The 23,171-nt window shown below is 37.5% G+C and overlaps 1 protein-coding gene across 4 annotated transcripts in view; it reads right to left on the reverse strand.

The window, feature by feature from the left end:
• Positions 1 to 22,562, reverse strand: part of gria1b (glutamate receptor, ionotropic, AMPA 1b) — a 60,978-nt gene extending 38,416 nt beyond the window's left edge. For all 4 annotated transcript variants that reach the window (XR_010898917.1, XM_067423363.1, XM_067423362.1 and 1 more), the window contains exons 1-5: positions 22,182 to 22,562; positions 21,891 to 22,025; positions 12,603 to 12,842; positions 4,745 to 4,929; positions 126 to 179 (exon numbers count right to left, since the gene is read on the reverse strand). Coding sequence is in view for 3 of the 4 variants with exons in the window: in XM_067423363.1 (XP_067279464.1) it covers positions 126 to 179; positions 4,745 to 4,929; positions 12,603 to 12,842; positions 21,891 to 22,025; positions 22,182 to 22,311 (744 nt within the window). In the remaining variant the exon portion in view is untranslated. The remainder of the gene's footprint in view (positions 1 to 125; positions 180 to 4,744; positions 4,930 to 12,602; positions 12,843 to 21,890; positions 22,026 to 22,181) is intronic.
• Positions 22,563 to 23,171: the final 609 nt, after the last annotated feature.

Raw genomic sequence — 23,171 nt, forward strand, 5'->3', positions numbered from 1 at the left:
TGCCCCCCTGCTATTCCAGTCAATTTGCAAGTGGTTAACCGACAACACATCTTAAGTAGTCTCAAGGCTCATAGTTCATTTATGCAGACCAAAGAGAGCTGTAAGATACAGGAAGCTTCACTTACCAGGTTTGCTAGTATGTAGTGGTAGTTCTTCATGTTCTTTTTTTGCGCTGCGATCTGAAAGACAAATGTAACATACATGAGAAAGCGCACCTCTCTCTCACGTGAGCTAATGGCAGGCCTCTTTCATTCAGTGCCAATTAAAGTATAATTTTTAGCCTGGCTCTCTAAATAGCAATGAATAGGTCCCATCATTCAGGACTTAATTGCACACCCTCCCAAGCTCACTGGGTGTGGAATATCTGTGATCAGAAGGGGCAGTCGGAACTACACGAGATGGAAGGGAGTAAAGAAAGATTTGGCATCTGTCACCATAGGAAGTCCAATTATAGAACTTAATGACTACATGTGCATGAAGACCGCAGAAACACCTGTGAACAGCAGCGGGCCTCTGGAAGCACACCGTCAGGGTTAATTGTATCGGATGCTGATTTCTGATCATTTCGTTTGGCAGCGGTTTATTTGAGATCTTGTGAGTCTGGATTAGGCTGTGATAGTGGATGTTAATGGTGTTCAGCCGCAACACTGGTAGATTTTTTATAGTAATAAAATAATTTCAGTAAGAGAGCAGACACTACAATTAAAACCGGAACATGTCTGCTTAATATAGCATGAGCCGAACGAGAGATGCAGCACAAACTAGCAGGAGTCAGATTTAATTTACGCTGACTGACAAGATGATGGTGGAATATTCTAGCCTGACAAGCCAGACCCACATCAAGATGTTTGGTCTGGAAACTCACCATAGACGGGGCTCAATCTGAGGGGCGGGATAAACGGTTGTCTTTCAAACTCCCTCTGCACGCGATAGGATAGCGCTACACCAACCAGAGCAACGAAGGTGAAGCAGAGATCGCTGACTGATTAAACATTCGCCGTATCCGGTCGGCAAAACTACGAACACATCTTCCCGTTCTTTGTTCTTTTCTCAGAGAAAAGCTTAACTCCAAGTCTTCCAGAGTCGCGGTCAGAGCTGATTCGAAAGACCGCCGCCGTTCGCCAGTTTCTGTGTTAACTAGAAGCACGCAAACGCAACTCGGCCGTCGTCATTATGGCCCCGCCCACCGACTCTATACATGATGTGATTGGGCCGTCCAGATTTTGAGGAACACAGCTCAGAATGGTATTGAGAGTTCCTAGACGACACTTGCGGGCAAATTAAATTTGCTGCCGCTAGGGTGCGTCTAGATTTCTAGGCTAGGAAGATTCTGTTTCAAACCATAAAAGTGTCTGTTTAAGTGAGTTTGTCATTGTACTGTTTTGTTGTTGTGTTTGTGCATGCCTGCACTGTCATTAATGGTGTGTGTACACTGGCCTGTTTTCAGCTCATTCCTATGAAAGCTCAACTTCAATAAGAATTCATTGAAATCATTCGGTCTGCTCCACACCATTATGAATGCCAGAGTGGCCATGTGAATTTTACTTTTGGTTTATAATTATCGATTTAAAAGCCCCTGCCGGTGAATACACTGTACATTATATATATATAATAATAAATACAGCCCTATTATGCAAAATTCTCTTTTATAAGGTGTTTGAACACACCTTATAAAACAGTGTGTGTAAACAACCAGCCTATAATGGTAAAAATGCCCCTACTCCTTTAATTATAATCCCACAAATCAATCATTAACAGTCGCTCCAAACGTGCGGCATAGGAGAAGCCCTGTCCATGACTTTGACAATCTGCCCTATTAGCATTGACAATCTGCCCTATTAGCATAGATACTGCCCTGAGTGAACCGCAGCAGTTTGCCATTTCTGTTTCTGTTTCCTCACTATAGCAGCAGGAGATATACAATGTCTGCGCCAAAAAAACATTACAAATGTTCTTTTATTGGATGGCAATCCAATATGGCAATATTAAATGAACATAAGAGTCTCCACAGACTTCTGGCATCTGAGCCACTGAGGACACTGTGGTTAAATTTCATTTATTAAGGAAATGTGACAAAGAAAGTCGTTAAAGTGTTATATAACCCTAAAGTTATATACCCACCTTTTTAGCAGAGCTTTTCATTGACTTGTTACTTCTTTATTTTTTTTATTTTTCAGTTTTATTTATTTTATTTTATTAATTTACTTATTTATTTATTGTTGTTGATTGTTTTTAATTCTGTAGCACTTTGATATTTTGTTTAATATAAAGTGCATTATAAATAAAATTTATTATATATTTGCACAAATAATTTTACGGCAAACTGCTTCACAAACAATGGTTAGTTCAATGCTTGATTTGCACAAAAGTTGTTTCTGAAAGATTTTTAGATTAGCATAATGATACATGCTAGTCGATAAATCAACTTAAAGGATTAGTTCACTTTAAAATGAAAATTACCCCATGATTTCCTCACCCTCAATCCATCCTATGTGTATATGACACAATCAGAGTTAAAGGCCGTTTGAAGCTAATCGATAGGCTTTTTAAAGAAAAATATCCAAATTTAATACTTCATAAAGTAAAATATTTAGCTCCTACAAGACTGCCTTCCATATTCAACTTATGGGAGAGAAAAAACATAACTTGCATGAAGCATGACTAGGAGGTAAGCTTCAGAAGGTTTTTATTAACCCTTAACACTCTTGAGCCCAGTTCACTGTTTTATAAAGCTTGGAAACATCAGGAAATTTATTAGTATAACTCTGTTTTGTTCATCAGAAAGAAGAGAGTCATATACACCAGGATGGCTTGAGGGTGAGTAAATCATGGGATAATTTTCCTTTTAAAGTGAACAAATCATTTAACTCCAAAACTACATCATAAATGTATAAACTATAGTGAAGGAGCAGTTAATACTCTGATGCTCCGACACAGTTTTCAAAGCATTATTTTTCAACACACTGTGCCGATGCTTAAAAAGTGACAATACCACATAATTGATTACCCTTGAAGTTGAGGTCATGCAGTATCAGAAGGTCGGAAAAGCTGGTTTGAAAAAAAATGGTGCTTTCTGACTCCACCTGATGCCTAAAAGGGAAATGCATTTAATCATGTTTTATAGCTGGGGTCTCAGAGACCCGAACAGAACATAAGGTTAGACAGCTCACCCCAAAAAATTCAACTCCTCACATAGATGAGATTAGATCAGCTTGATTCGACTCTTGTATGTCAAGGACTTCCGAAGCTTTGTTTGGTCGCGTGCTTTTTTAAACCATATATTCTTTGCTCAGTGATGATTTGTAGATACGGTGAAGAAAAAAAGTCTGACCACCAGATGTTGCTAATGCGCACTGTGTTAAAAGCTTCGAGTGATGAATGCTTTTCTGGCAAAATTTAATGAAAGCCTCAAATGCTGTAGAAAACCTTGGTTTACCATCACTGCCACTAACCATGAGAAATTTCCAGTTGCACCTGAGCTTCTCCATCAGTGTCTGACTCCGGTTGGAACATGTAAGGCTGAACACCATTACTGACAATTCCTAACATTTTAGTTGCTTGAGATTCTCGCATTTAGTTTCGTTGTTGACCTAGGCACAAGCTTAAAGGGACACACAAAAACTGACCGTTTTTTGCTCACATCCACATAGGGCAAGTTTGACAATCTATAGTAAATGATCTGTGGGGTATTGTGGGGTACACATTTTGTGGACACCAGAGACTTGTATTACATCTTGTGAAAAGGGGCATATAAGGTTGAAAAAGTTGTGCTGCTTCATGTGACAATGAAGACTAGAGAAACGATGCTGAAAATTCAGCTTTGCCATCACAAGAATTAAATTATTTTTAATTCTTAATATTTCTGTTTTTACTGAATTATATTTAAATAAATGGTGAGCAAAGAGACTTCTTTCAAAAACATGAAAAAAATTTACTCTAAAGTACTCTACTTATTTACCAATGTTACAGGTAATTTGATAAATTATAAACATATTATAATTAGATATTATTATTATTCAATTAAATGTATAGAAGTCTTTATTTCAATGCTACTCATTTAATAAGCATGGCTAAAAACTAATTTGTGTAAATCTGCATACAAACGTCTTCACAAAAAAAAAAAAATCATGATTCATCAATAACTCTTTCTAGAATGTATTCAAAATTTACACACAAAAAACCCGGAAATTTTAAACATAGATATAGATCTTAATTATATTTCATCATCTGTAATGTCTGTTTAAAAGGTGTTAATTGCATTTGCCTTTGTTTTGAGGTTGCCACTAGCATCATGTTTGCTGAGAGTGACAAAAGGGTGTGTGCAGTGCCCTTATATGGACATGGTGTGGGTGTGTTTTATGTAAATTACCACAGGAGCACAGCAGACAGATGTTAAAAACATATTTGTGTGCGCACTTATTTGGAATGATGCCAAACATTTCCGTGAGAAGTCCAATTTTGCATATAAATATGAATAGTGTACGCAATTATTAGTGAATTAGTTTTCCAGGATTGGAAATCAATCATAATTAAATGACTTTGGAATCCTAAATCCTAAGCTCAGCTTTAAAAAATTTTTTAAATTAAATCCGTTTTACTGAATCCCACAGACTTTCCCCTTAAAATATGAACATTTTGTCTGGGCCAACCACCTGGTTATTGGTTCATTGTAAAATACATGCACTAGATACAAACATTTTACAATTTCCTATCATAGTTCATAACAAATGTATGAAGCATTTACCAAGTTTAAGATGGAATTGAGTCTCTCCAGCTCACAGTCCAGAATGATCTTGTACTCCTTCTTATTTTCCAGGTCTTGGATGGTTTTCAAGAATGCCGCCTCCGTTAGGGTGTCAAAGTTTATGGACGTCACCTGCCAGGTCTTCTCAGCGGCAGTGTCCAAAATCTTCTGCAGCACCGTCAGACCTTCAAAAAAAAAAACAAAAAAAAAAGTGCCAATAGGACAACTCATAGGACTATAATTGAATATTTTTAACAGGCAGCTGCTTGCATGGATACACATTTGTTGCAGCGCAATATGTTGAAGCATCTGTACCTCTTGAAAATATCATTATTTTAAGACAGTGATGCAGCTCTGAATATCACTTTAGTGAGGTATTGTAACATTCTGGGAAGTAAAGTCTTGATTTGGAAGAAACCCACATGCTCTGTTGAGTCACATACTGCTGAGGAGAAGCTCTGTCTCCACATTCAGCAGGGGGTCTCCGTTGTTCTGCTCCAGCACTGATCAACATCTGCTTTCATATCACTTACAATCTCCTACTTCGAACTATGGACAGCTTAATACCGAACTTCAAATGTCCAATAGAACGTGTTTGAAGTTGTTTAGTCTGGACACATTTTTTTAAAAAAAACTTGAGTGATCATAGTTTAAAGTATTTTGATAAGCAACATTTATTTTATTTCACTAAACAATGGTCTTCTATTGCTTCTGGTCTGCTTATGCCTGATTCTCAGCACCACATCCTCTTGTATCCTGGGATGTTTTTCCTCTGGTGCTCATTATCTTTTCAAAGAAAATCAAACCTCACGTTTACAAGACCTCATGCCTTTTGTAATCCGGTAGATCAAAAGCCACTACCACTAATTGTATGAATTGGATAGCTATGCTGTTCTTGGAGGAAATTAAACTATTTAATGGACATTACTCTGCTGTGAGTCAGCTTATGGGTGGCCTGCTGTGAATTTCATTAGAATCGAACAACCAGTTTCATTGGATGTCTCTCACTATGCTGAGATGCAATGCATGAATAAACATGCACCATTTCAGACACCTTTGACTTTTTCTTTCAAGCTGTTTATCAAGTTACTGCTGGCCTGCATGCCATGTGTAGCTTATTGCATATATAGATAAATTAATAAAAGAATGAATGGCTGATTGCTCCTCAAAAAGGAATGGTTTGAATCTGACAGCTTGTTTCCTGTGTTCCAGACACATTGATAGTTATTTTAAATGAAAGATGATCGCTCCTCAGTAGCATCTGTATTCTTAAGATGAGTGCTTTCCTAGCCTCCTCAGATCAATTTTAATTGAACAGAATGAAGCAAATTCCTCCATTTATTAGACTTTTACCTAGGTCAATGACAAATAAAAGTTTCCAAGATAAAGTAAAGAAAATTGTTTAATATGCAAAATGTGCCAAGCTTTCAGAAATGTTTTTATTCATATGGTTTTAATAAAGGGATACCCTGGTTTGTATAGCTTAATATAACATAAACTATGTCTCTGACTGAAATATCTAGTAGAAAACCCATGAAAGATCTATGTTATTTAAAAAATCCATTACATATTTGGACAATGGGCGAGACCATTTTCTTTGCGTTCGATGTCATTGAAATAGAATTGTTGCACTCGCAATCAACTGCCGCTACTTGTAATTATTATTACCACAACAGAACAAAAAATTACTTAAACAAAACCAATTAAATGCAATTGTGTCTTTAAATGTACTCTCACCAAAAGAGAAGTGCCACTACAGTGTCATCAAAATACAGATTCAGTTACACAAATGCTGATCAAAAGTGATATATACTGTGCTGCATGACCACCTAGATGTGTTTTTAAAGACAATCTCATTCAGTCATGCTGTCTGGGTTAGTTAAGCTCCCGGGGGTCTGTGGAAAAGTCAGATTAAAAATAAATAAATAAATAAATAAATAAATAAATAAATAAATAAATAAATAAAATTAATAAGTAAAGAAATAAATTAGATCTAAACAAAGTTAAGTTAAAATGTGATTAAAATAAAAATGAATAGTTAGGTATTAATCTATTAATAGATTAAAATAAAAAATATTAATATAAACTAAATTTGTATTAAAATTAAATATATATACCAAAAATAAATAAGACGTATAACAATAAATTACTACAGTGAGTAGAACAACATATATAATAAATGTAACAAACTAATTTTAGATTTATAATATTAATGTGTTTGTATAAATTGGGTGTTTATAAAAGACAGATGCTTTTAAATTTTAAGTTGAGGGGGGTCCCCTCATACAGGCATGATCATTTTTGGGGGTTCGTTTATCTGGTAATCACCAGACAGAGCTCAATCTTTTAAGACTGAACATTGGTGTGAGGAGTCTGCTCTGTACTTTCTACTGCACAAGAGGCGTGATCAACAGCCATAGTTCAAATGACTCTGTACGTAATAGTCCACCAATAGCGTGCCAGGTGGATAAACCCGTTTGTGATTGGTCCCCGCAAATTTGTAACAGAAGCAGGATAGAAATTTGTACAGGTTTCTGGCAGATCAGCCTGGGTTTACCCAGTCTATGAGTCGGTGGTTTTGGTTTTATTTTTAAGATTGAAAACGAACAGATATAGAGGAACAGGATTTTTTAAAACCAAATGATAATGCTGTAATACAACAATCAGTGATGGTAAGTTTATGGTTAATATAAAGGATGGATTATGCAGGCAGCAGAATTTCAACTTCAAAGACAACAACTCTCCAATTGGACCAAAGGCAACTTCCTTCAAAGCAAAAGCTAGATCAATACAGACACCTATAATCACACATCAGTAGCACAAAACAAACGACCAACCTCCTAATAAAGCCTGACTACGCATTCAGTGGAAAATTAGGCCATGGAAAAGTTCAGCAAGTGAGATGTTTTAATGCAAACTAGCTGGCACATTTAAATGGGTCAGAAAAGCAACAAACTAAAAGAAATTAATCCAAAACAACATTAATAAGCCACTTTATGTATTTAAATTCGTATTTGCATTTATTGTGAATGCTCGGTTGCACGTTCAGTCATGGGTTTGGCTCATAATAGGTGCTGTCATTACAGTTGCTCATACATTACGACCCAATCTCCTAAAAGGAAGCTTGGTGTTAGAAAAACATGATTAGTTTTGGTTTACTGTCAAAATATGTATCAAAATGTGTCCATTTTTCTTAACACCATGTCTTTTAAGCAGTTCTTGCATGATTTTTTTCCAAGAAAGGCAAAAAATTATTTTGCTTTTGGCACAAAGTCAACTATATCTAGATAGAAACATTATAAATATAGACACTGATCTTGGCCCACTGCATACTATTAGCATAATATGTTAACAATGCATATCATTAACTAAAAACAAGACTACAATCTGGACTGTAGCAAACGTAGAAAGAGACTCTTGGGTTCAGTTATCCACATGAAAATACTGCTCTCTGCGTGATATTCATTAAAGCTTTTGTCATTAGGATGAAATTTTGGATAATTTTGCATAACATACTATCCACACTCTTCACTTCTCTGCTGTCAATAATAGTCTGAAGACATCTTTCTCTGTAAAATAACAGATTAAAAAGAGATTTGCTAATTATAGAATCAGTACTTGGATTATTACGCAACAGAAGCCAGAATTAGGTTTGTTGAAGGAGCGGTGAGACAGCCATTGCATTCACTGGCATTTGTTAAAAGACTGTATCAGATTGCCTTTGGAAACGCCTCTACAGCCTTGGCCACACCAACGCTCTACCCTCTCCTAACGCCTGTGTCTTGGCAGCTATGAAATTGTCTCGTGCCACAGAGCAAACCAGCTTTATCTCCCACAGAGCAGCACTAACCTGCAGATAAAACAGAGGGAGAAACGGACGGTGCATTCCATCCGTCTCCCGTTAGTGTCGTCTAGTGCGACTGCGCCGCTGGTGATAAGGCAGGAAAAGGGAAGGAGATGAGTGTAGGGATTGTCTTGGAAGAGCAGAACTAGCTTGATAACACCTGCTCTCCCCCATGCTTCTCCAAATATCTCACGCACAGGAACAAATTGAATTTCCCTCCATCTCCCTTGGAGTCCACATCAGTGTGTTTTCCTTGCCTCCTTCAACAAAACCGGCTGTGTGTTTACAGGCCCTAACTCTATTATCTGGATCTTTGAGGAGATGGCGCACATGCGCCTGGCTCATCATGCTTCAGCTTGGTAAACATCTGTGTGAGTTGGCAAGGGCAGATTTGGGGGGTTGTGATCACTAAACTGCTGCAAGCTCCACAGATGATGCTCGTCCCATCTGCAACGGATTTGAGATGTCATCTTTGAGCACCTAACAAATGATGCAGTAAACATTTTAGTGTGAGACCAGGTTATTGTTGCAGTGTTTATGCATGGTTACAGAGAAAACACAACACCTTGTCGGATATACCTTTTTGCGCTGTATTAATGTTGAAAATATCCATTAGGGACTTGAAGCATTTCTAAAGGTTGGACTATTTTTAAGATGACATGTTGCCTTTATAAAAAAAAAAATGCAGCACGCTATTTACAGCACTGCCATTAAAAAAAACCTATTCAAAATAGGTAAACTTCAACCTCAATAATAGAAAAAAAATTATGCTGAAAAAAAGTGACACACAAACACTGCACAAAGATGACCATCTGGATATGTACATTAAAATAATAAAAAATGTATTACATTAAAATTCCAGCCGATAATGATAAGCTAAATAAATACTAATGATAAGTTAGTATTTATGTTATGGCTAATATCTAATAATGACCGATATATTATTTTGCCTAATAGTATAGAAATAAATAAAAACTAATATCAGTGTTTTTAAAAGGGAAAAAAAGGGAATTTAGGCATCAAACCTTATAATGTACTGTACACTATATGAAACTACTAAATATGCATATTCATTTTGAGATTAAAGATTACATTTAACAGTGATTCAAATCATTAGTTTTTTAAAGACCAACTTTAAAGGTGCGGTGTGTAGTAATTATGAGGATCTATTAACAGAAGTGCAATATAATATACATAACTATCTTTTCAGTGGTGTATAAAGACATTCCATAATGAAACCTTATGTCTTTACTATCTTAGAATTAGCCATTTCTATCTACATACAGTGCGGGTCTTCTTACAGTGAAGTCACCATTTTGCGCCATCATGTTTCTACAGTAGCCCTAAACTAGCTAGAAACTCTCTATTATCTCCGACTACAACATTTTTGACCTGTGTCGACCACCGTAGTTCTCCGTGTGCTTCGAAGGGGAAGGGTGAGAGGTTGCAATTCTCAACCTCACCGGTGTGCCGCTGAAATTTACACAGTGCACCTTTAAATGAGACGACAGCAAACAATCTAAATTTGAAAATAGAGGAAGCACTGTTAAATATTGTAAAAAATAAAATATGAATAAAAATAAAAAATATCTATCGCCGCTAACCGATATGTTATGCATATAATTAATCGGCATGTCATAAAAATAATTTTATTAAAATAAACATTCTCTATTGACACAAAATATGTGTCAAAATGTCCAAGTAAATTTATGATTACATCTGCCATGTTCTACATATGACGACATAAACATTTCACACCAGCGCTTACGCACACACGCACACACACAGACACACAGGAGTTACTTAAAAGGTTTAAAATAACCTAGAGACTGAGTACTGCTGTATCTAGGCAACAGGAGAGCAGTGGGGGCTTCTAGAGGTAGTTGTTGTATTTGTATGTAGATAAAACACTCAGTGACCTTGTGTAACTAGTTCAGTACTGGCAAACATCTGCATGACATGTCAATCAATAACGCGTTTCATGATTTTAATTTCCCTCAACTTTATATTATCAGGAGTTGGGGGAGGGGTGCAGACAAACGTAACATTGTGTAACATTGTGGGGGATTCAGTTAGAATGAACTGTGGATGTTGACAGTGTTGTTATTTGTTATGTGCACATACTTTCTGTGTTGTTTAAGTTCACTAAAGGAATTATGCAAATCAGATGATGGCACAAATGCTGCCACAAAATCCGTACATCGCTGTGCAGCATCTCTCCACCACTGCAATCCAGACACCTGAATCAGCTCTTAAAAAGACTCGACTACACCACGCATACGAATATATGGCTGTTATGACGTTCTTCTCCATCACTGGATTTAGAAAATTCACATAGACACCCATTTTAAATGAAGTTCTGTGTACCAACTGCTTTCTGTGAGTGATAATGAAAGGAAGTTAATTTTACCATGCAAACAGAGCTGTTCAGTTAGTAGGTCTTAAAACATGGAAGAGCATTAGCATTTTCTAGTTATGGGTTCATATGGGAACTTCACTGGGGTTTTAAGATTAGTATTTAACTAAAACAAGATCTGTGCTTAAATGGCAAAGTAGTCCATATGTGACATCAGTTCTCTTGAAGAATCGAAAATACATTTTGGTCCAAAAATAGCAAAAATGACGACTATTCAGCATTGTCTTCTCTTCCGCGTTTGTTTTCAAACCTCAAATAAAGATTCAAACAGTCATGAATCAGCGTATTGATTCATGATTCGGATCGCCCATGATTTCAGCAGTTTGGCACGCAATAAATTTTCTTTTGACTAAAATTACATGCTATAGTAGTAAAGGATATTTTAATCAAAAGACAAAAACTATATCTAAAGAAAAAAAACTGCCACAAACAACAACTACAACTGCCACAAATCACAACAAATACTATAAATATGTGAATTTACATGCTTGACGGAATGGACAAATGTTTTAGTCCTAATAAAGAGTCTTCAGAATTCACAATTGAGGTCCGACTGTGTGTAATGTACGCTGCAGAACAAAACATTAAAGTCTCTTCATGAACCACTGACCTTATTTTACTCACAAATTCAAGACTGTTATTCTTAAAGCCCTTTAAGAAATTCCCAAAGGGAAGCCATGGTGAATTAGTCTTCCAGGTTGGTCTACAAATTGATTTCATGAACGAATAGTTCTATAGCAATAAGTTTTGTGAATAGGGCTGAATCAATAATGAGCCTAATTTACATAGAAATGAGGCATGTTTGTGCAGAAAATAATGACAATGACTTTATTTAAATATGGTGCAACGCTATTCCAATGCATTTAGCACCTGGTTAAACTTGATTGTGGGTGGTGGTTAATGGATAAGACACAGGTTTTTGTGCAGAAATACTGTGCACGACATTGGAACAAATGTTAAAAATTAAATTTGCTCATTTGCTATGGTCTGATGCTCTCATTTTCATTGCACCATTCTGGTCGTGGGGATCCGTAAACGATTGCAGTAATAATTTAGATTCTCTAATGACAACATGGCAATTTCATAATGATTGGAAATGGTAAATATGATTTAGCACCACACACACATGCACACACGTCTACATACAGGAGAAATATGGTGCAGCCATAGCGCATAAATACTCAAATCACAATAGGAGATCTTTCTGTGAACTTCAAAAAGATTACATGAACAATCCTCTAGGAATCAGGGAGCCATGAGTAAAATTACTGCACCCGAGGCACTGGAAATGTCAAAGTATAACCCTATTACAAGCCAAGTAGAGCACCTCAACAGGATTACACCAAATCATCAAATTTTTCAAACTTTCCCAGCAATATCCTCTAAAGCTCCTAAATCACAATCATCTTCATGACATCCTGAGTAACCTTACAGAGTATTACAACATTTTATCACAACTGCAACTGCAGTGGCAATGCAGATACAGAAAAAACATTGAAATATTTCTCACACTGAAAAAGTGGTGGTAGCACTACTCATAAATTCAGTTTCCGTTACTGCACTTTTGAAACAGAATTTTAGCAAGATAAAAAGCCAACCTGAGTCCGAGCTGTACATGTAGACGAACTTAGTCCACTTGTAGTGCTCGACAAGGGCGATCAGAGCATCCTGGAGCTCAGGTCTCAGCTGGATCACAAACTGGTTGTTGGTATCGATGGGGAAGCTGGGCGTGACGAAGCACACGTGCAGAGCGCCGCAGAACGACATGAGCATGTTCATGGTCTTCCTGTCATACAGGCCGATTATGGCGTAGACTCCTTTGGAGAACTGGGAACAAACTGGGAAAAACACAGGAGAAGAAATGTAAGACTTACATAATGGACATTAGATTTGTATTATATATTGCAATTTGAAGAATGTGTAGTAAGTAGTAAAACAGTTACAAATACCTAGTGTATTACAAATTATATTTAATTTCGCACAATTATTTGTTAATGCTGCTTTGGAACGATATCTGTTCCGATAAGTAATATGCAAAGTTGGTGGGGAAAAAGCTAAGAATTTTTTTTAAACATTTTCCAGATCTTAATAACTTGGTCTGACTTTTCAGTGACAACATACAAGCCAATTATTTAATTTTGAAAAAATATATAATATTTAAAGTCTTTATACTTGAAAAAATAATAATAATAATGATTGGGTCTCTCCCAAATGTCTGAAAACCCTGAAAAAAAAAGGTTAACTGATTTTGTTTTACGGATGTTTGACTATTTTTGTCATGCAAAAACAACAACAACACACTGAATATGAAAATTGCTGATGGTGCAACTGCATATTAACATCAGGATAAAAACCTTCCTCTCTATACTGTACATCCAACATCAATCAATACCCAGGTCGACAAAAGAAACCAAGTGCTGGGTAGTCAATATGTTATCTAAAATTCTGTCATGATCACCCCCAAAGCACTTCCTCCTGAAAAAACAAGACCTCAATATGTCTTGCCCTGCATTCTTCATTGTAATTACAGTGACAGTGAAACCTCCACCCACCAATCATCTCTGCTCCAGCCCCCTCACAGCCGGCTAAACCCCTTGTGCTCAAGAAGCACATGGCAATTGATTTGTATTGCAGTACACCAGAAGGGGCCCGTTTCATGTACTTGTGACTCTTTTGTTTAAGACAGTGTCAAATCTGGGCCTTCTCAAACAGAAAAGAACACCCTGGAAACATTGCGCATTGAGTTTACTACATTTTCACCTCCACTCCAAACTGTATCCTACTTCATTCCCTTTATTTTTATTCTGTAATTATATAAATGTCCCTCCGGGACATTTCACTGCTCCACCGTCTTTTTTAAACCCTTGTACATTGCATTCATTAATAATAATGCAGGCGTTTTTAGATATAATGTTAGCGCATTTTTAATAAAACACTATACTGTATGAGAGCCTCACTTACCATATATTTCAATCGCAGCAGCTCAAATTCTAAAGTATTTCCAAGCTAAGACCTTCCATTGGTTCCATCAAACGTATAATTCCAGGGAAAATACGTGCCATTTGCATTCAAACATGTTGATTCCCTGGGGCTTTGAGCATGTGAATGAGGGATGTGCCACAGTTGTGACATTCTTCAGCTGCAAATCTTCCCCTTAGGCAAGCAAACTTTCAAATCAGCCTCAGAAAACAACTCAGATATGCTATGCATCTACAACAGTTTGCACTATTTAAGCTTCATTCCCCCATTATAATGACCCTCATTCTCCCCTCCACAGCACTGATAGAGAGGATTGACAAATGTACTGTCACTGTGAGATATTTATCTTTTAAAACAGGCGAAAAAGAGTCAATGCGAGGCTGCAATCTCAATCATTTGGGAAGATAACGCAAGATTTCTTCTTTATCAGCATTCTTCATGCCTACCGCAGATAAAAGGAGGGGGGAAATCGAAAAAGAACAACTAATTTTTATGTAGTGCTGCTTGGAAGGAGTATCAGGGTTTGAATCTCTGTGTTCGGGTACAGAGCACGCGTATGAATGTATAGTCATTTTGGGGAGGAGAAAACAACTTTTCTGCCTGCGGTGATCTCCATGATGCTGAAAGATGTTTGTGACAGGTGGGTCCAGTGTGAGTGATCTCGTCTGATCTTCAGTCACTGCAGTGAAGATGAGAGGATCTCTGCTGCATCAATCTGTTCCAGCAGCCTCTGTTCTCTTTGCCTTAGGTTACGGAGCAGCTGAGGTAAAAAGGGTGTTTGAACTGATGTGCAGTCCTAAGGGAGCTGTGACATGCCTGATAAACCAAAAGGGTGACAGGAGCCATTCGCGCCAGCCATGGTTAATCAGAGATGCGGATTTATGCTGAAGGTATTTCGGCCGAAATGTTTCATAGCTCAATGAAGGGATAGTTTAATTTACATTTTTGTCATCAGTTTACCCTCATGTCATTCTGATCCTTTCTTTATATGGCGTGAAACTCAAAAAGGACATTTTATTTTAAGCTTCACCACCTGTTATCCTAGATGTGGATGGCATTTTGTGGATGATTTTACATACAAGCATCCAAAAGGACAAAAATAAAGCACCGTATAAGTGGTCCATATGACTCATGCACTATATTCCATATGACTCATGCACTATATTTTATAAGTCTTCTTAAGACATACTATACAATGTAACAAGTACTTCTATTGTGCCTTTTTTGTCCTTGGCAATACTAAAGGCCATGTAACACAGCAGCTAAATTTGGTTGTCAAAACAACTTTTAGTGTTTAATATCGTTCTGTAAACACAGAGATCAGTCATTTACGGGAGTGGCAACCACACTCTACAACTGATAGTGACAACCGCAGTGTGTATGGAACCGAACTAGTTGTTAATGACGTGTTTAAATTTGCATCAGGGATGTCTCTCTGCTGAATGCGCAGGGTAAGAAACCACAGGGAAAGTGGTTTGATTCATTTGTGTTGCCAAATCTTTGCTAGAAAATGAACCGAAATAAATACAAATCATAAATCCAGACTCGTACCTTGACCCAAAAACACTCAAGAACACAAGAAAATTGCAAGATTTAAAAAAAAAAAAAAAAACATGCTTTAAAGCAGCCCTTCAAAAAGCAGAAAATAAGTCATGGATAATGGACTGTCTGCATGTGGGCAATGACTACCCATTTTTTGTATAGAAAACAAAACCTCGATCAAGATTTCCCTGCATGTTTTAAAAAAAAACATACCACAAGGTTGAAATGTGAGTGTGCTAATGCCAAAAATGTCTTTTCTAGATAAACTGCTCCTTACAAAAGAATGAAAAGGTGGCAGCTCATCCTGAATCCTGTAACATTAGGGCCCAGTGTTTCACTTTGAGAGAAAATACCTAGATCATTTCAGAGATTACAGCCAAGCGGGTTCTTTTTGTAACCTAACAGAATCAGATTTTGTCCCTGGTGTCCTCTAAGCGGCTTGTAGCCTCGGTCTTTGCAAGATGATATATCCGATAAGGTACATTTTTATCACTGTATCATTCCAGTCCAGTGAAGGTCGGGGAGCATGTAGCCCTACAGGCACATATCCTGAAATCACCACTGCTAACCTCAGTGCCATTCCCTCTGAACTGCATCCAGTTCCTAATGGCTAATGAAGCTAATGACATACCCATCATCTATAATCAACGATGAAGCATCCAAAGCTTACTGGTATCAAAAAAGAAAATTCATATTTCACAATGCTTTGTTTTAAATCTGTCTAATGGCTGGTAGACATTGCTAATGGCTATGCAGCTGATGCTAATGTGGCTGCGTGAGGCATCCCTGGCAGTCTATTCAAGATTAAGATATTTAAGTCTTCCATCACTTGTATATAAAGCTTTAAATTAAGGCAACCACACAGGTAAAAGGTATTCAGCGGTCTATGTGAATTCCACAGGGAAGACACACAAAACAGTGTTTGTTTCTGAACTCACTGTGACATGAGCTTCAATGGGTCTCTTTGGAGCCCGCCTGATTGACATGCTGTGGACATTTGGCCCGACTGCATGTCAATGTGATGAAAGGACTGATACATGCTGAAAGGAGGACCGCAGGCCGAATGGGACTAATGCCAAGAACTGACTGTCATAAAGGCTTGTGATATGGCAAAAGCAGAAACGGGTTCTTAACTAATGTACAGAAGAAAAAGGAATCGGTCCTATTCACAATAGACAAAAGCCCGTTTTGCCAGATTTAAAATGATGTGATGAGGGGTTGTATTCAACTAGAAAGGCAAGAGGAGAAACACTCATCACCATCATGACAGACGTTGACTGGTTATTTCAACTGTAGTGGAGAGGTTGATGTACTGCATGTAACTCACTATTCATCAGTGCAACTGACAACTCAAATCAAAGGTGCGTGCAATTCTTGAACATGAATATTGTGTAGCAGTTTTCATGTGGTCTGATATTCTGTTTGAAAACATCTAAGGGCCCAGACAATTCTGCTAAACTGTTTACTGTGAAATAATGTCTTGCATTTCAAATGAAAGCTGATATATAGCATTCAAACCGACTGCGGATCATATTAAAGGGATGGTTCACCTGAAAATGAAATTTCACAGTCACCCTCAAACCTGTTTGACTTTCTTCTGCTAAACACAAAAGATTGGAAAGTTTCAACTGTTTTTGTCTTTAAAGTAAAAGTGATAGGGAGCCAAACAACATTGGGCTCTATTGACTTTTTAAAAGATGTATCTAAACAGGTTTGAAACAACATGACAGTGAGTAAATGATGACAAGAGGCTCACATTGCCCTATATAAACACTATCATGGGACCTCTATAACTGAGCTTAAATTTCTGTGGGGTATGCCCCCATCAGCACATTCACTATTCAATGTTCCTGTCCTGAAGATGTTATCAGAACGATCTGTCCACTGCAGTCTAATCTTAACACTCCAGTCCTCTTGATTTTACACTGTACATGTCGGATAAACCCCACCATTATGTACAGTAATTTGGGGGAAATTTTTCCTTCCCCAGAAGAACACCTGTCCTACTCCAGCTAAATATTGTCAGTTCCCTCCCACATAAGTGGATATTTCACTACAACTCCCTTTGTGGCTCTGCTCCCACATGCATACATCAAAACCCCAGAAAATAATCACTTTGGCTATGATGCAATGAATAATAGATTAAATGAATCTATTTGAGCTGTGCTAAACGGTTACTGTAGCTCTTCAGAGTCAAGGCATCTTCGGCAACTTGTTCAGGCGCATATCTAAGAAAATAAGAGTCTGCTCTGTGTGCCATTTCTGCCATGCATATCATCTATTTTAGTATAATAAATATAACAGATAATGATTCACAGTAATGGCAACACGTCTAAATGTCTTTATAAAGTTCTTACATGTTATACAAAAACATTTCATGGGAAATTATGACAGGCTATATTTTTTTATTTACTCTTTTCTGATTATCTGACTATAAAATAACAAAAAAATGCAGTCTTAAGCCCTTTTCAGACGGGATTAGTTTAACATGGGGACGTGGGGGTAAAGTAATTATTACCAGAGGTTCTCGGTGATTTTAGTCCCGCCCGAATTTGCCATCTCGGTAATCATTACGGACAATGTCAGTAAAGATTACCGAGACTTTTACCTTCTGTAAAAAGGTCCGAAAAAATGACCTCGGGTAATACTAATCCCGTTCGAATAGACCCGCTGTAAAAATGTATGGTAAAATTCCGTCATTTCCTGTTTAAAAGTTTTTAAAAAAAGCGTATTTTGCGATCTTGGAGACGCTTGAAGCATTCGGTTGCATTGTAGGTCAAGGTGTTGGCAAGTTGTAGGTGGTGGGACAACTCTGTGGCAAACGTCCAGTATTTTCCGCATATCATTTAAAGCAAAGAGAAGATCAAAAGCACTTATTAGAGACACAACACTTTTTAGCTCTATGAAAGTGTCTATTACCAACACAATCCAATCAGAATTGTTAGACTGGACCTAACTGTTTATTAAGACACACATATTATACAGAAGACGGAGTCCAGACTGGCGCTCATGTAGTGTTTGCTCACGTGATAACAGCAACGTCATACATACATGACGACACGGAGTGCACATGGTGCGTAGAGCGAGTTACTCCTCCCACTTCTCCTAGTTTTACTTAGATGTCTTATCCCTTGCGAATTAGCCATTAATATTGCAGACGTCCTGAGGTAAAATTACTTTACCCCCACGTCCCCATGTTAATCTAATCCCATCCGAATAGGGCTTTACACTATAACAGATAAAGTGAACATGATATTATTATCCATCTCAGCTCATCTAAGTTGCAGCAGAAATGCATGTGACCACATTGCAACTGTAGTTCAGACGCTAATCTTTCCTGATGTAAACCCAGACAACAGCAAAGGGCCGCACGCTCACCTGTCAATCTGCCATTGTACTAAAACAATGAAAACAAAACTTCCCCCTGTAGTGAAAATCAAGTTTTTACTGTTGTTTATACGGTGTGTCTGTGTGGTGTTTTTAATATGCTTTAAGACAAACCATGTGCAGATTCATAAGGCAGCTGTCAGACTCCGAGATGGCAAACAGGATAGGAACATGGTTAGCAGCACATAATTAGCTTTTTGATAATGTAATCAAGCAAAAGTGAGGCTGAAATGAGTGAAATGAGGCTAATCATATTAATTACCGTTATGTGTCTAATGTTGTAAAGAGCGATACCATTGTACAGCGTTTACTTTGACCGAGTGGATCTCTGAGCTGGTGTAAGTGAGTGGAGGTGGGGCTAATCATAATATTAATGGTTTGTGTATACTAAATGAAGAAAGGGTGGCATGAAGTTTTTTTTTCTTCCACTTTCTGTGAAAGATGAGTTTTAAGGGTTATAATTATTAACTACAGGGGGACTTTAAGATAGCACCATTGTGGAAATGAACACAAAGGCCACATTTACACTGCAGGTCTCAATTTGGTGACTATATTTGACCTGCTTACATAATCTTTAAAAAGCGACCCATATCTGATATTTGCATTTACACTATACACTGGCGAAACAGCCTAAGACGTCGTGACCCAGAAAAGGAAGTAAAATGGCGCGATATGCAATGGATGCGGACAAAATGATTAAATGATAAAATGATCTTTAAAGGTCAGCAAAACATTGCTCTCATAAGGCGGAGAAAAAAAGAGGAGAGCCCTTGATTGGAATTCGTTTCGCCTGAGTTGACGTCATTGGTCTCCATCACTTTTTCAATGACGTACGACTCACATTTATTGGGGAATATCCACAAATTCACATATGCTAATCATATCGAATTTATTACCACATATGAGTGAGAACATAATCAGATCTGAGGACATCGGAATTCATGCGTTTTTGTCCTGCATACATGTTCATTTATTATATCCGATCTGTTGCCAAATGAGATTGAAAAATCGGAATTGGGTCGCTTGAACCATGCGGTGTAAATGGGGTCCAAGACTAAACAGGCTGCTTTTTGAAGTATTCTGCTATCTCCAATGGCTGTTTATGTTCATATTTTATGTAAACGGCATTGACTAATATCTTGATCTATCAATTATTGGCCAAATAATGGACACGGAAGAAAACAGACCCAATGTGGGCTTGAAGTTATAAATGTAGATGTCTGCATTACTGAATTGCCATTATTGCAGGTTGGTCATTTTTAACAAAACTTCTCAATTTTTCTGAATATATCAATCAAGTAACAATAACACTGATTTTCTTTTGCTCTGTTTCTTAAAAACCCATTTATTGTTCTCTAGAGCTGGTTTTTCTTCTTGCGACAATAGAGGAAAATGATCAAATTATAATCAAACTGAATTTGTTTGCAATTTTTTTTGCACAAACTGCTCATGTGCCATTAGGTTTAGTTCTGAGAAGGTATATGCAGCGATTAGAGGATAAGACAGCAGCCATGCACAAATGCCCAAGTGAACGAACCCTCTGCAGATGTAATTAGCTCCATATAATTACTTTCACACTTCCCTGTGACAAGAACATACGTACTCAACCCTTACGTTAAACTTTCCTTTGATAGCCTCCCACGAACAAGACCTTCTCCGGTGTCACCCTATAAAAATGCCCTAAGGAGTCCCCTAAAATGGAAAACATTGCTGCAGCCCCAGTTTCTGTGCTCAGCTTCTGAGTAAACAGCATACTCTGCTTTGAAGCACTGAGACTCACTTAAAAAGGCACCAGTGATGTGTACATGAGAGAGATTTATCACACATACTCATCTGGGAGAGACTATAGCCCATATGACTTTTCTGAACTTGTCAGGGTGATCAGTCTACTCTGCTAGTGTCGAAGTATCTCAAACATCTAAAATATCTCTCTCTTCATCAAAAGCAGTCTGCATGCTAAGCATTATACACTGTTGTACAACGCTGGCAGGGTTGAAAACAAACATGGAAAGGTTGCCTGTGTCAATCTCAGACATCAAAGGGCAACATTTTTGATTGACAGCCAGCTGAGACACGAATGAGGATGTTTTCTCAGTTTGGCTTGTCTAAATATGTTCATATTAGCAAGGATACGTTTCATATACTTCATGACAGAAAATATGTAGATACGCTCTGAAAAAAAACATGTTAAATGTAACAACTGTGGTGCCAGAAATTCGCTGTAAGGAAATGTGATGATGATGCTTCAGGCAATGTTTCAACAGAAATGGACAAAAATAATGCAATAAACAACATAAAATGCATACTTACAAAACTAAAAATAAGTGGAAACTTTAAAACGGTGACTTCTGGGAGTGCCTTCTAACTAGTAACAAAGACTAAAACCACTTTATTTTAAATGTATTGACTTGTTAAATGTAATATTGTTTTGCACAATAAATAAAACGACAATTAATACCAAAAAAGGCATGCAGTGTCCTGTTTAATCTAATATAATTGTTCAGTGTAGTTGGTTACAGCATTTGTACATTTTCCATTAAAATTACACACAACTAATTTAATAAAGAAAGCTTAATAAATTAATAAATCTATTTTGTGAACATGTAAAGTGCACATAAATATGAAGGCAGTGAATTTTAAAAAACTACTGTGGCAAAATAAGCATCTGTAAATGTGAAAACACATCATTGGCTTGGGTTGAAATCTACCTCAGGTGTTCTAGAACATTTTGCCAGCTTTGCAGTTCCACCTGACGTTATTCTTGACAGTAATCCAGCTGCGTTTAAGACTATAAATGAAGACACGTTTACTTGGCTACGCCTACTCTATATCATTGGCATTTGGCACAAATCATCTGTGCAGATTTGGAAATTCAGCAAAGCAACAATGTTGATGGAAACCGGTCGCGTGCGCACTGCAGAGGTTTGGCTTTAGGAATAGTAATAGACCTGTAATGTATACATTAATACAGAACTTACAGGCATATGTCATGGCAAAGCTGCTCCCCGTGTCCACCATGTCCACTTGTGGTACCAGTTTAGGAACATCATTGTGTTGAGAGAGCGCGAAACGGAACACGTCGTATTCATGGGAGTCGGTTGGAAACAAACCTCCTGTCGAGATTACAAAAAAAGTAATTCAGGGAAAATAACAGCAGAAGGGGAATATTCAAACCCGAATGGATAACTGTACCTCACCCCGTGCGACGGAAACTTTAAATCACTGTCAGGACACGGTTATGAACAATAGCCGCCGAGTAGGCTACTCACCTATGTTGATGTTACTTGGGAAACTTGAACATGAACACAACCCAAGCAAACCGGTTAAGAGAACGACGAAGCTTTGCCGCATATTTCCGTTTGCATTTGAGAAACTGACAAAAAGCCAAGCGCCAAACATGTATATCCCAAAGTCTTTGCCTCTTCACTCACACTGAGTCCATAGCGGTAACACAGAGCCAGCAGAGCGCAGTGAATCCCAGTCAGTCCTGTTGGCAAAAGCGGTGGTGACTGGATAAAGCGTGTCTCTGACAGCCCTACTTACAAATGAACACTCTCTGTAGTGCCAGCAGAAGAAAGAAAACGCGGTCTTGATCGCTTTCTTAACATCACCGCGCGCTCCCGGTAGGTCGTTACTCCACTCAGAGTAGAAGAGCAAATGACTGGGTAAACTTGAAGCCGTGCGCAGACCGTACCATTTTATAGGTAACTAGCTACGTATACAACATACATACCTATGTACGATTATTATAGGCTATTTCAATTTAAACTACATGAAATATCTATATTGGGAGCATTAAATGGGAAGCAGGGATCTAATCAGATAAAAACGTCTGAGCAAAACATAAATTAAGTGGGACAGGTGCAAATCAAACGAGAAATCAAACAAATCGATTTAAACCACATTTTTTGTGCATTAGGTAAATAACAAATTAGTTATACCAGAGTAAAAAATAATGTATAACGTATAGTAAAAAGACAAGTTCTCAGAAATAAAATTCATATTGGTGTTGCACGTATGGCAATTAAAAACGTTTAAAATATTTTTTATTACAAAAATGTTGAGTTGATGTCATTGTCAAGTAGGCTAGTAGTCATCAAAAAACAACACTGTTGCTTTTCGGCATATTTTTTTGGGGGAAAAAACAGATTAAAACATATTTTTTAAACCATTAAAACAGATTTCAAAAACTAGTCAGCATGTGCATTCTAGAGTAAACAAACAGGCAATTGGTTCTTTCAACATTAAGCCTATAGTTT

The sequence above is a fragment of the Pseudorasbora parva genome, chromosome 18, assembly GCF_024679245.1.
Source record: "Pseudorasbora parva isolate DD20220531a chromosome 18, ASM2467924v1, whole genome shotgun sequence".
Classification (NCBI taxonomy): Eukaryota; Metazoa; Chordata; class Actinopteri; order Cypriniformes; family Gobionidae; genus Pseudorasbora; species Pseudorasbora parva.